The 14,512-nt window shown below is 40.6% G+C and overlaps 1 protein-coding gene across 4 annotated transcripts in view; it reads right to left on the reverse strand.

Moving 5' to 3' along the window:
• Window positions 1-14,512, reverse strand: part of JARID2 (jumonji and AT-rich interaction domain containing 2) — a 210,329-nt gene that overhangs the window by 114,485 nt on the left and 81,332 nt on the right. For 3 of the 4 annotated variants that reach the window (XM_021553230.4, XM_085571501.1, XM_021553241.3), the window contains one exon: window positions 5,209-5,344. In XM_021553230.4, coding sequence (XP_021408905.2) covers window positions 5,209-5,344 — 136 coding nt within the window. Of the gene's footprint in view, window positions 1-5,050; window positions 5,159-5,208; window positions 5,345-14,512 lie in introns of those variants that run through there. The other variant, XM_085571502.1, reaches the window with a different exon arrangement.

Genomic DNA, 14,512 nt, shown 5'->3' on the forward strand with positions numbered 1-14,512 from the left:
TTAATCACAGTTTAAAACTAGCCAAAAAAGCTGTTTACTCTGCATGTAAAGGGAAAATACTGCAAAGTTGAAAGAGGTATTTCTGTTTCTGTAAATGCATTTTTTAAATCCACTTACAGACAAGGGTCCTTGGCACAGTTACAATCTTCTATTAAGGTTAGGAGACAGACAGACATTACCCACTGTCAACAAATGCAATCTCACATCACTGATGGAGCGAAAAGCTCCCTAGACAAACGTTAGCATAAAACCTTCTTGCCGTACTTAATTGCAGCCTTCAGAAATAAGAGAGATAAAGTTATCGGTATATCTGAACCATCACAGTGAATGAAGAAGGCTGTTTTCTTGTTCAAAACTGAAGCAACCCAGCTAGGGAAGGAGACACACATCACTCTAAGCACACAGAGGCACAGCTGAAACAACAGCACTTACCTAAGGGCTGCTGTGTTTTCATCTACAGGAGTCAGAAGAGACGTGTCTAAGGGAAGACATGATTGCCCAGCTGGCAGCTGCTGCCATCCTCTCTTAGCTAGCTTTTGGCAGATAATACATGGCATTGAGCTGAAGCACTCGGCTCAGCAGTGTTCAGGCATTTCTACCACATCTGTTGCGATTTTCATGCCACGCCCAGAGTACCATCTACACAGCCAGGGAAAACAGGTTTCACCAACAAGCTGAAGTCAGGTGAAGACTGACCTCTCATGCCACCCTCTCACTGGGCACCTTCCTTTCAACATGTCTTACTAGGGAGCTCACATGGGCTCATGGGGGATAGAAACCGCCATGCAGTGAGGAGAAAACATTTGAAAATGCACACATCAATTACAAAAAGAGCTATTTTCAGACAGCACTGCTGGTTGTCCCAGCTGGCTTGAACAGCCAGTGCGGAAGCCAAGGGATGGGCAGATCCCAGGAATCAAGAGGTTGGTGCTGCCACTGGGTCTGGCACCACGGTCCCACCAGTAACTGTCTCAGAAACTGCTGCCTCTCAGTGTGGAGATGTATCATTGTGGAAAAAAACAACTCTCCAACAAAAGTCATGGGAACTTTCATGTGGGAATGGCTGAGGGCAGAAGCAGACCAGTACAAAGTGGTGCAGTCCCCATCCCTGGAGGCGATCAAGTACAAATGGATGTAGTACTTAACTGCTGTGGTCTAGCTGACAAGGTAGTGATCAGACAAAGGCTGGAAGTCTTTTCCAACCAAAATGATTCTGTGATGGGAGAAAGGGGCACCAGAGACTTTGTAAGCACATGGATAGAGGTGGTGGTCCAACCACCACCTCCATCCATGTGTCTACATGATTCCCACTCTACTTAAAGAACATACATAAAATAAGTAAGTTCCTTCAACAATCTTAATGTAAAGTGAAATCTCTCAGAATAGCAAAATTACATTTTTTTACTAATCTCTTAATTTACTTAATGAACAAGACTTCAACTTCTACCCTGAACCAAAGTGTTCCCTCACATACATTTGATTTCCCAAACAGATTATACGTGCTGTCAGCTTAACCTAGATGACATGTTTGGAAACTGCCATGACACCTTTCTAGGACAAAGTATAGCTGGTGAAAACAAACTATCTGCTTGAATAATTATAACGTCTGGTTTGTCATCTCTGTACATTAACTAACCATCTTAACAAATAAGGAAACTTTGTCGCTTTTTCCATTCAAGAAATGCATTTCTGCATCAGAGATTTCTTTACTGCAAGTCCTGAAAAACAGCACTTTAAGTCTTAGGTAATAAAAGTTTGCTTTATGATATAGTCTTTTGAGGGTACTGCTTTTACTCTCATCAACAGAATGCAAGCCATTATTACATCTTCCGTTGCCTTTTTTATACCCCTATCTCACATTTTAAGCTGCACAAGAAGAAAACAATTTCCCAAAGGATTTAGTTCTCCTTTTAGATGAGGATCTTTGAAAACTGGTATCACTACTATGAACACCAATCCCTATTCTTAAAATCCTAACGCAAATGACAACCAGCAGTAATCAAAATCACTAAAGAAATCCCACTGGGTTTTTCCAGCGCATGACCTTGTTTCCATAATCAGAGTTCCAGTATCCCTTTTAGGGCTGCAGAGAGTTTCTTGACAACCAGCACAAGCACCTCCTTCAAATTTTATATTCCCAAGGGCTGAAGAGGAACATGTAGGAAACAAAGGCATACTGTATGGTGTTCATCTATACTCTGGAAATATTCAGAGTCAACATGAACACACATGGAATGTATCCACTGATACAACAACCAAAATATACCCACTTGCCTTTCCCTTTAATCAGAACCATTTAAGTAATGGAGTTTCAGATACAAATTATGTCGGGTTATTTTCAGGATAACAAGTAGATTTAATACTGAGACAGAGACAGCTATGGTATTATCATACATAAAATTGCCAGAAGCAATTTCAATTCTTATTTATTTTAAATTTAATTTTTATTATTCAGAGGCACAGAAGTTAATTGTCTCTGCGCCACCACCAGCACATCAGAGTTTGCAGAAACTTTAATACAGAAAAGATTGCTGTTAATAGGTTCATCTTCCACATTTAAAATTAATTTGCTTTTCACACTATCAAAGAGGCACCATTATTCCAGCTACCAAATCATTAATGATAGTACTGAACTCACCAGATGAAATACAATTGACCATCATTTTCATAGAAGTTTAGCTGCAGCTTCACAAACACTGGCAAAGGAGCTTTTGTAGCATGTTGATCAAACTTCAGCTGCTCCAAATGCATAAAAATTTCCTAAAGACACAGGTTGCAAGGAACTGGTGCACCTTTTACCTTCCTCTATTGCTACAAATAAATACTTTCTACTAGAACAGATTGCAAGTATATGAATGAGTAAATGTAAGGAATGGCAGTTATAAAACTAGACCAGAGAAAGCCTCTCTGCACTACAGATGGTGGCACGAAGATGAAATCCTACCCAGCTGTTTGCAGTCCCCTCAGCTACTAGAAGCACACAAGACCAATCCATATTCCTGCACAGAGCAGGGAGTTCAGAGAGCCTGAACCTTTCCTTTCCACTTTTGAAAATGGTTACATTGGCCAGGCACTGAAAGGTGACCTATTTGATTTTTAACAGTCATATAAATAAACAAATTTAAAAATGGGTCGCTCACATAAAACTGTATTTAACCACATGCTACCCTTTGGAGCAACACGCAAAAAACAATGGATGTGGCCTGAAAGTCGAACAAAGGACACATACAAGAAAACATTTTTTCTTCCCAATAGTATGAAATTTCAGAACTAAGACTCATCCTTAAAATACTACACATTTCCCTGAATTCAAAACAGCTCAGTAATTTCTCAGGATGACCTGCCTTTTTCCCAGTCCATAGAGACACAGGGATTTGAATTTTTTACTTTTTTTTTTTTAATGTAATGAACAAATTGCATTTTCAAATAGATTTTCTTGATGTCACTGCACAATATCAATCCTCCTTCCTTTTGCTCACTTTTCTCTGCATAATGAAACATTCTTCTAAATATCAATGTTAAAAAAATTACTTTTGGACAGAGATGTTGAAACAGAACAATGCCAAGACAGGACTTTTAAAAAATCATTTAGCAAACAGAAAGAGCAACATGGAATAACATTCTGGCTCAAATACAAAACCCTAACCCTCAAATAACTGGTCATCTATTCCTGTGAAGGAGCAAAGCTCTGAAGATGTGAGCTCTGCTGCTGCCAGGGGAAGCCAGTGGCATACTCCATGTCTGGTACCTGCATGGACACATCATTCCCAGCTAACTCACTTTTTATCTAAGCTGCCTTTGGAGAAACTAGACACCATGAAAACCTCAGTCATCCCGTAACCTGGCACATCATCAAAGCCTCCTAACACACAATTACTGTGCTTCATGCTTTTGGACTTTTTTTCCTTTGACTAAACAAACTCCCACAATGGAATAAGAAAGTTTCCAAGAGAAATTGTGTTTGACAGAAGATCAATGATGCAGAGGTGTTGGAAGGAAAAAAGCCATTGCTGTTTTGTGTACACCTCCAAGCTTATAAATGGCTTGCTCTTAAACCTAGATGCCCCTTCCCATCAGATCAGCGTTTGATATTATTACTGAACTGGGAAGTCTGAGGTCTTCTTTAATCACATTAAGGAGTTTGCAATTTCTTACGCAATACAGTGACTTTGTCATGCTGCCTGTAGTTATCCAGTTAGCCAGTCCCCTACCTTTTTGCCTTGTTGGCAGTAACACTCAGTGGAATCTGACTCCCCATGTCAACAACACAAGCTACATATAAATATGAATAACCTACCAAGCAAGCACCCAGCTGCTGTTTTAATGCATTAGCACATGTATAGTTATGCACATGCCTAAAAGGAACTGCCATAAACCTCCATAAAGAAACAAATAAGCTCTTGTGAGTAAAAACTGTAAGCCTGCCCAGAAATCTGAATCCTGCTAGTCATCACTTTCAAGGCTCAAGCTAGCATGACAAAGCCTTTTCAAGTAAGGGTCTAAGTGAATCTGAAAGAGACACACTTTATATTCACCTCTCAGGATACCACAGATTTTTAAAGCAAGCTTTAAGGGAAGGGGAAGCAACAGATAATAACTGACTAGAGCATTAAAGAAATAAAATTCAAGTCCTTTCAAGCTCCTGTCATATAAATTTATCTGGATCTCCTTTTCATACCTTTAAACAACTGCTCTGTGAGCTACTAAACTAGGGGAGTCCAATGTCACAGAGCTTGTGTACTCTTAGCCCTTTAACTCTGTATGTAGATCCTGTGCCACTTCACCTGTGGACTTGGATCACTCCAGAGATAGATGCTAGCAAGCCAGTTTCTTACATCTAAGTGACAGTACGTAAATTCTGTCCAAGTGTACATCCCCAAGGCAACTGAAGCCAATCACCTCTAAATGGTTACCTGACATAGTCAGTACATCAGGAAGCAGACTGACTAGAAGGGCTCCTTTTCTCTGGATTGGTAGCCTGTCGCAGTCCTCCAACCTCCCCTTCCCCCTGATCCCCATCTAAATCAGTTAGCCAAAAAACAAAACATACAGATTCTTCTACTCGGACATTTCAAGCATTCCAGAAAGAAGTTCCTCCGTGCAGATCAAAAGGGCACAGTGTATGCCAGATGGTACAATGGTCTGCCTCCCTGGTACAACATGGAAGAAGGACTGACTCCTTCCAGCAGTACCACAGAGGTGTCTCACCGTTCACTGCCTTGAGGCTCCCACTAATGCCATCGCTGTGCTGCCGCTTCTGTGCATTCTTGAACTCCTTCAGTGATAAATAAAGGACCTTCCGCACCACCCTCTCCTCTGACCAGGGAATCCCATCACTGTCATCCTAAAGGAGATGGAAAAAGAAAGGAGACGTTAGTTGCATGCACCTGAAACAAAATAAAAATCCAAACAAAAGCAAATAAAACCTCAAAGCCTAAGGCTATACAGATTATTTTTAATTCAGTGAAAGAGAAAAAAAAATAAGAAAATCTGAAAATACTCTGTAAGAAAATGCAACCTGATCAGCTCTAACAGAGACCAGAAATGTAAGTAATATCAAGTCAGAGCATTAGTCCCTCTAATCTTTTATTCAGCAAACAGCAGTAGACATGTACCAGGTGTTAGGTAGGAGGTAAAACTTAATTGTTAAAGTCCTTATCATGAATCCCTCACGGAGAAATTTATCACAGCCAGGAAGTGTTCTCCCAGGTAATTAAGAGGAGGGGAAAAAGCCCCAACAAAACACTAAAATGGGTGATGCAGAAATTGAAGAGGCAAGTTTGGTGAACCAACTTCTCTTGTTGCCATTGTGGCCTTAGTTGGCGTCTCTTGGCTCAGGTTATTTTTCTTTCCAGTTTAGTGTTTTGCATTAACTAGAGTGTTATAATGATGTTCTATATTGACAACAGTGAAGTTATTCTGAATTTATCTCAGCATAAAGCCAAGTGGAATTTGGCTCATGGGGCATATGTTTTCTACTTTATTTTTAGGAGACAAATGCTAGTTTATCAAAAGGAATACTAGTCTATGTCAAATTTAGTACTCACTTTAGTTAAAATATTAACTCCCTGGAAAAGCATTTCCCTAAAGCCTTTAGCATTCAAATTAATTAAGTCAGCAAATTGATAAAAAGACATAAGTGACATAGGTAAGTCATCATATTTTCATAAGCCCCGTAATTGTCTTGGGGTCTTTGGAAATCACTATTAGAGCATTCTTGCCCTTCAATTCCTCAGGGGCTACATCATTGCCAAAGCAAAAGATTATCATTTCTAGGCAGACCTTAAGCAGTAAGTGTACAACAGCGTACTGTTACTGTCACCTCACACTGAAAACTCCACAAGCCCCATCAGCAATCCCCACCAGGAGGCAGGAGAGCTTAAGACCATCCATGTGCCAAAGAAAAGACTGACTCTGCCAACTCCCAAAAAAATAAGCATAGTTTAGGGTGACCAGCAATAGCTTTTTCTTTGCTCTTCTAGTGACATATTGGCATTCAGCTGCTGAATTGTGATCAAAAACATTTCCACCCCTCACACTCCCCCCAAAAAAATTCTAGGACAAATTACTTGGCAGGGGTTAAAAAACAAAACAAAACAAAACAAAAAAAACCCCAACAACAAAAAAAGCAACACAATGAGTGCAGTGAAAGCAGCCAGCATTTTGGCAGCAGGATGTGCATTTCGCACGAGGGACAAGCTACTACACTTTGAAGAAGGCTGAGCTATGCCCAGAGAGTTTTAGAGTACAGGCAGCTCTGGGCCAAGAAATCAAACTTTGTAACCCAACACCCACAGCAACCAAAAAAAGACAAAAAAAATCTCTCAGCAAGCATTTTAAAAGGAGTAGTACATCCAGTTATTTTGTCAACAAAGGTTTACACAAACAACTCTGGCTTACCATTTTGCTGCCAACACAGTTTCAGCCCTAACCAGAAGCAACACTAAACAGAGAGGGCTGCAGCCCAATTTTAACAAAGCTTGACCAAGGATGCCCTCATTTATATTCCCTCCACGAAAGGCCCAATGCGACATCATGCTCACAGAACTACTTAAATCCTTAAGAGAGTCAGGCTCAGTTAGAAAACAGTCATAAGCACCTCCAACCGTGTCCATGGTATGGACATAGGCCTGTGGACACTACTCACTCCCTTCACTGGCATTAATAATGGAAGCTGCACAAAACCACCCATTGGTTCCTGATCTCACTGGCTCTTTTACCCTGGTAAAAATCCAATAAAACTAAAAAACACCAAAAACCCCACCAACTAAAGAAATTAAATCCATTCTGTCACAACGTCTCCCTGCAAGGAGCACATGGCATAATTTGTTGCTTCAACAGAGACAGGGTGAAACCTGCTGATAGGACTGGTCTTTAAATCAGCATCTACTGAGCACAGAACCTGTGCCTGGGCACCAGCTGGCTACAGTCCCTCCTGTGGAAGGGAAGGAGGCCACCACAGTCCCTCCTGTGGAAGGGAAGGCACTCACCACTGCACACCAGTCTGGTCTAGGCCACCCTCCTTTGAAGTCATCTCCCAGACAATGTGTTGGATCTCCCAGGCAATATGTCGGAGGCAAAGGAGGCAAAGGATGTCGCACAACCTGATACCAAATTTTCTGGCAGCCAATGTGTCTCCCTGGTACCAGCAACATGCAGAACATGGTCCCACCAGCCTGGGGGCTGCCTGAGCATTAGTGCCACCAGCCAAGAGATGGGGCCCAGATGGTGGGAACTAAGACCTCTGCATTCCCTGAAGAAACTTCACAAAATTCCTGGAGCTGTAAAACTCCAGATGAACCATACTGGCTTCATCTGCCCCGTGAGACAGTAGTGCTGCCTCTAGAAATGCACATGGAGACTCTCTCCCCACCAGAGCCCCCACCAGCCCAGTCTGTCAAGTGGCACCCACTGACCTCCGTTCACTGCTCTGCAGTGGGCTTCCCCTGCACACACCACCCAGCTTGCAGAAGAGTCCTCAAGCTCTCCAACACCGTGTGCTATCCAAGGTCAACAAAATAAGGGGCTACGCTGCTGCCAACACCTGTATTCACATGGTTCTGTATTGCAAAAGCAATAAAAAGGTTTCACAATCACCAAGCGCATCTTCCCTGGAGCCTATGGCACAAAAGCAGCCGAATGCTGGAGAGCAGCTGACTCAGAGCACAGCTGAGCCACAGCTCCAGCTCCTGATACATTTAACCATAATTACATGGTTCAGATCACCTCTGCTTCATCACCCCAGTGGAGGGAGAGTTGTTGTGTGTTCGTGTGCCTGCTCTGCACTCACACCACCACCAACTGCAAGAGTTATCTCACTTTAGCAAAACATACACACACCCAAAACTGTTTAGAAATATGGTCAAGTGAAAGCCTTGAGGAATTTAATCTATGTAACTTCTCAACACCACCCCGCCACCCCCACCTCAAGCTCAAAAGGACTGACTCAATTGCTGCCTTTAAATATTTCCACAGGGAGTAGAGATTTGTTAATAGATGGTTCTCAAGGCTGGCAGAGATGGCTATAACACAGTCCAACAGCTGGAACTCAATTCAGAAAAATGTAAGACAGAATTAAAGAACAATTTCTGCAACTGTGCAAGTAATTAGCCATTGAAACGACTTATGGGGAACTAATGGATTGTCCATTATTGACTCAGACCAAAAAAAGGACCGAATAACATCATAAACTGTGGGTTCATCACCACAAGCCCACAACCTTCACTGTGCAGGTTAGCTGAGATGATTTCTGCCTCCCAGTATGACAATAAGATTATCCTATAAACTCAGAATAAAACTAACAGACGCAAACAGCCAGGGAACCCTGGGGCAGAATTAAGAAACACAACCGTATAATTTCCTTTAAATTAAAGTTAAAAAAAAAAATCATGCCACCTTCTTGGTTATACCATTCCAGGGAACCATACACTGTACTTATATGTCTGAACTTCAGCGACCATAATACATGTTTAATCAATATATAGTAATTATATATATATATATATATATATATATATATATATATATACACACACACACGCACATCAATACATAATGCGTATATATTTGCAAAGAAATCAAAATGCACACCACCTGTACCTTTCACCATTCACCTACACCTTAGGTGCTTGTTCCCTGCCAGTCCAGCTGCCTGGTGTGCACATGTGGCCTGCACACAGCCTTCCTATTTCCAAAATTATACTTAAAGATTAATTTTTAAACAGCAAAAGCAAGAGGCAGGCTTAACACCACCTCCTGGGCAGGTGAAATGTCATCCTGAAATCATGAGCACGGCTGAGCTCCTTGGGCAGTGACAGCAGCAGCAGCACAACTCAAACTTCTCCCTTCATTCATTGCAGATACAGCATTCTTCAGCCTGGCCCAGCCTTGCCTTAAGCAAACAGGAGTCACAGTTCACAGGGTAAAACAAAGCTGGAGCAAGGGAGAATGCATGCAGCACTCCATGTTATTTGCTTTAATTTTTATGTAAATACTTTTACAGCAGTGATGTTTTTATTTAAAAAGTCAGGACTTTGTAAGGTACAAAGATACTTATAAGCATGTGTGTTATGACTCAGTGAGGCTGGCATGCTTCCAGCTCTCTCTTTGGGTCTTTCCCAAGCATCTCCTGACCTCATTCTTCATGCCAGGTTGCAAAAAAGCAAAACAACAAAAACACAAGCTCCTTCTTTTTTCTTTTTCCAGCACTGCATTCAACACTTGGTTAAAATCACTGTGGCACCCAATGCCCTAAATGAATATGCTTTCATGGTTCAACAGGCCCCAGAGAGCCTTTCCTGCAGATGTAAGAAGGTCATTTTGAAGCAATGGGAAAAATAAACCACGAGTTTCTACCCTTTCCTCAAGGATATTTTTGAAGGAGAACTATTTCAAAGGGTGGTTTTTACTGCATTTATAGCAACATTAAAAAAATATGTCTTTTGCATGAAAAACAGACAACACATTTTCATAGATCATACAAATCACCTTTCAGCTAAAGGACCGAGATGGAAATGTTTGTTTACTAGATTAAGACTTGCAACAGATTTTTTCCTTTTGGCTGTATATTATCAATGGAAAACAATTATACCTGTTTTTCTCTAAAAGTCAGACCAAGGAGGAATTGGTGGAAAACTCAGATTCACCTTCAGAGGCTAAGAGCGATCATTCCGTGCAGTCTTGAGACAGTTACTGCTGCTAAGCGTGATTAGCACTTATTAGCAATTACCATACTCATTTACAAAGCCTAATTTCTCGGTATGTGTATGGCACAGAACGAACCTCATGAGGATGTGCCAAGTCTTACTGCTGTATGAACACACATACTTCCCCTGCTGCTGTGCTAGCAGAGGTCTCCACGGTATCACAAAATTCCATCAGTCTCCTCAGCACCCCAAACACATCACAGAGGGAAACCCCACTGCTGGCCCATCAGTGTAACCTCCCTCGCTGATAACCTGCAGGACCCAGGGGGCTGTTCCACCACCAGACAGCGGAAGCTCTTCTTGGCACAAACTCCTAGCAAAAGTTTGAACTTCCAGGGTAACAATTTGAAACCAGACTGTAATATATTCAACTGAAGATCCATAAATAAAGATATCTGGCTCCTTCTGGCAGTAATCACACTGCTTGGACTTCTTACAGCCAAGCAGAGCATGGTGCAAACTAGTTATACTCATATATATCCACAGTAATATCCTTGTAGTCTTTTGCTTACTATCAAGGTCCCTCCACTCCCTTCTCTCAGAATAAAGTTCACACTTATTTAATATTTAACCTTTTAATCAAGTTTAACTATCCAGAGAGGATGTAGCAGTTTCTCATTTAAAACAAACTGCTTATATTCAGTGAGAAAAAATAAAACCTCATGAATGGCTTAAGTTGATGAAGATTGATACAGCTTGGAGACTTTATAGTGGAGTGACTCATGCCTTCTGGAAAATGTAATCTGTTCTGTCTAGTTTAGGAAAATAGGTCATGTTTTAAAAATGTGCTAACTAACATGAAGAAAGGGGAAATTTCCTTTATTAATGACTCTGTTTTAGCATTTAAGTTTATCTGGTAATTATAGCTACTTTTTCCACTGGTACTTCCAGAAAACTTCCCCAAAGAACTCACATTATATTACAGCTCTTGACTTGAAGGACCAATGTTATCATGGCAAAGAAAAAGTGGAAGAAAACAAAAATCTCTCTCCTTCCTGCCTTAGCACTTCTACAGCTTTCAATCTCCTATTGGTCTACACTCTTTCACTGCCTTCTGCTGCACCAGGGACTTCATTTCCTCCTTTCAGATGAATTCTGAAGAGCAGCATGAGAGAGAAACACTCTGTTTTTTGGGTCACTAAAGGCCTTGGGCACTTTTAAGCCCAGTTAGCTTCAACTTGCTCATGCAAAAATACATTATGGTAGAAGATTACAGTCAAAATCTCAAATACAAGTCATTCCCAGAACTGAGGCATAAAATATAGTTCCTAAATTTATCTTAGGCCTAATAATGAAACAATTAAGAGCAGTTGGTTTATATGTTAGTTGTTTCTTTTACATAAACTTAAGAGGCCTTGATGATGTTTCTGCACCTCTAGAAAACTATTACTCAGTATGAAACTAGTGAAAGCTTACAAGCTGTCAACTGTTTCCCATATTGGTCTGCCAAGATAAACACAAAAAAAAAAGTATTAGAAGGAAAAACAAATCCAGAGTAAAGACAGGTCTAAAGTTTCTTAATTTATCGACCTAAAGTACAACTTCAACTCGAACCATCTCACTGATAGCACTGACTCCACAGCTATGACTTTCTTAGGCCACAACAGGAATCTAAACAATAATTTTGCACCCAAAGCATCTGAGCTTTGGGACCTGACATGAACCAAGAGTGGTAGTGTGATGGTGGAAAGAGGTATGGAAGTGAATTATTCAGACTGAAAGAGTGGTTTTGATAACCAGCTAAATTCATCATATTGGATGCACCTGCTCCAAACCCAATGCCAGCATTAGCCCTTAAGTGCCTATTTGACTAGTTTGATCAGAAGAGTGAAAAGCTCATCCCAATACAAGCAAAATTATGATCCAGATCAGGTCACTTATTCCTAACCACATGACCAAATGGTGACTACTTCTAGGGCAGAGAAAAAAGTGATTGTCCCTTTGCACAGCAACTCACACTTGGAGGGATGCAATCCCATCATGACACTGAAACATGACAACCATGAGAAGGGAGGGAATCACAGACTTTCAGGAATCACAGGTATTCAGGAAATGAAAGCAACCTTGTTGAAACAGAACTACTGTGAGCCCCAAATATCCCAATGTGTTCTGATGAACCTTACCCACTTTTTTAGGAATGGATTATATACTTTAGAGAAATGAAAGAGAAATATAAAGGGGTCACAGGGCATCTGTTACAAGGGCAGGGCCTGCAATGATTCAGGTAGGTCACACCCTGACATGGTACAATTTTCCGTCTGACCATCATTTGTAGACAATTTATGCCTGAGCAAAAGCTCAGACTGATGAATAAGTTCTTACTTACTGGTTTCTCCAAATGAAGGGAACACCTCCTTAAACATACGTTGAATGATCTTTGAAAAGGTATGCTGTATACAAATACATCCCTCCCAGGCAGAAACCAAAAATAATTTAAGCATCATTTCCTGTGTTGGTGAACTGGTCTAAATTTTTCTTAAAAGAAAAACAAACAAACAAACAAACCTGATGTGTTATGTTTACGTTACACATCTTCACTTCTCTGAAACACCATGAAATAATGTATATTTATCTTTGATGACATGGTACAAAAAAAAAAAAAAGAAGAAAAAAAAAGAAAAAATGAAAATACAGCTGAAATTGGATTAGAAACTTCTGCTGAAAAACAATTTATTGCATAACACAACTCTGACAGCCTGGGTTTCTGGCCACCAACTGAGGCTTTATAAAAATTTGCTGGGCAGCTGCCAAATCAGCTCTTTGAGTCTTGGCATGTCTGACATCTGAGACAGTAGTCACGGCAGCCACATGTCCCGTGCCATCCACAGGCCTGCACTTTTATGGTTAAATGGTACTGTCAAAGAACAGAGAAATATGAGCCATTAAACACACAAAGGTAAAAAAAATCTCTTGCAGCTGCAGATCTGACAACTCTGATCATGCTGCAGAGGACCAAGAGCCACAACAGGACTTCTTCTTTTTCATGAGCTGGTATTAATTTGAACATAAAAGTAGCTTAAGAAGAGGGAGAAAAGAGAAGCAAGAAAGGTAGCAAGCTCCAAAAATGTCTATACACCTAGCTGAAAATCACTGCCATTTATAAATTTCACATTCCAAATATTTTTACTCTGTTTCCAGTCCTAATTAAAACTCTCCACCAAGTACACTTCAGATAGACACATAAAACCATGTATGCAAAGAGTATTCAGCAGCTCAAGATAATTAAATTCAAATATATTCTTTCTAATTAATTTCGTTTTGATTCAGTTCGTATTTTTATAAAGGTGTTCAAACTCTAGAATGCAGTCATATGAACACAGTCCAATAAAAAGCATTTTCTGCAGTTTAAATGTCTGCTAATAAGACCTACAGATATCTATGACTAATCCAATCCTGCTGCATATTTCTAATTATATTAAGACTTTTTTCCACCCTCAACTAGAAAGCCTGATCCTCAACTTGAAAAATACTAATCACTCTTGCATGCCAAAATAGTGTATAGGTAGTAGGGAAGAGAGAAAGATAAAACATGTGTGTTATAAATTTGTCTTCAGTATTTAGATGGGAATTTAAAGATATCCAATTTTTTGGTGTCTCACAGTGTTTGAAAGGTTGGTCAGTGGTATCAATATTTTAGAGAAGCTGAAGAACTGTTGATGTGTTTAGCATCTATCCTCACACATACAACAGGAAGTCAATGTTTACAACATTTCTCTCGTAGGACTGTGTTACCTGGATGCTGAAGCCTTGCCTATGACACAGGAAAAGATCTGCTCATCTATCTGCTTTCTAGGACTATAGGGGTGTGTGTGTGTGTGTGTGTGTGTGTGTGTGTGTGTGTGTATGTGTGTGTGTACAAATATCTGTAAGCAAAAATGTGCATCTGCAAACACATTACTCAGACTGCTCCTTCAGTGAAATAAGTACACCTATAAAGCCTATATAGTTTAGACACATTGTTTAATAGATCTGTGCCCACCAGGAACCAAATACCTTCTAGCCTTGAGGTTGCGAGTGGAAGAAGACACCGTGAAAATCTGGGAAGGATACCATATCTCTGCTGGATGACTATACTCACCCCCTTTTAAACATTTCCGGTTTAAAAGAACCAAAGAGGAAATTTTGGCTCATCTGACTCACTTTGATGGCACCGTAGCAGCTCCTGCCTACATGACTAGCTCCACCACGGAAGCCCTGCAAGAAGACCATGACTAGCAGTGAAGAGCATGGTACTGCCAAAGCTGGGCTGTGGCAAATTCGACCTACAAAGTAACTTGCACTGTGATGGACCTGCAAGTTTGCATAAA

Source organism: Lonchura striata, chromosome 2 (assembly GCF_050655825.1).
Source record: "Lonchura striata isolate lonStrDom1 chromosome 2, ASM5065582v1, whole genome shotgun sequence".
NCBI lineage: Eukaryota > Metazoa > Chordata > Aves > Passeriformes > Estrildidae > Lonchura > Lonchura striata.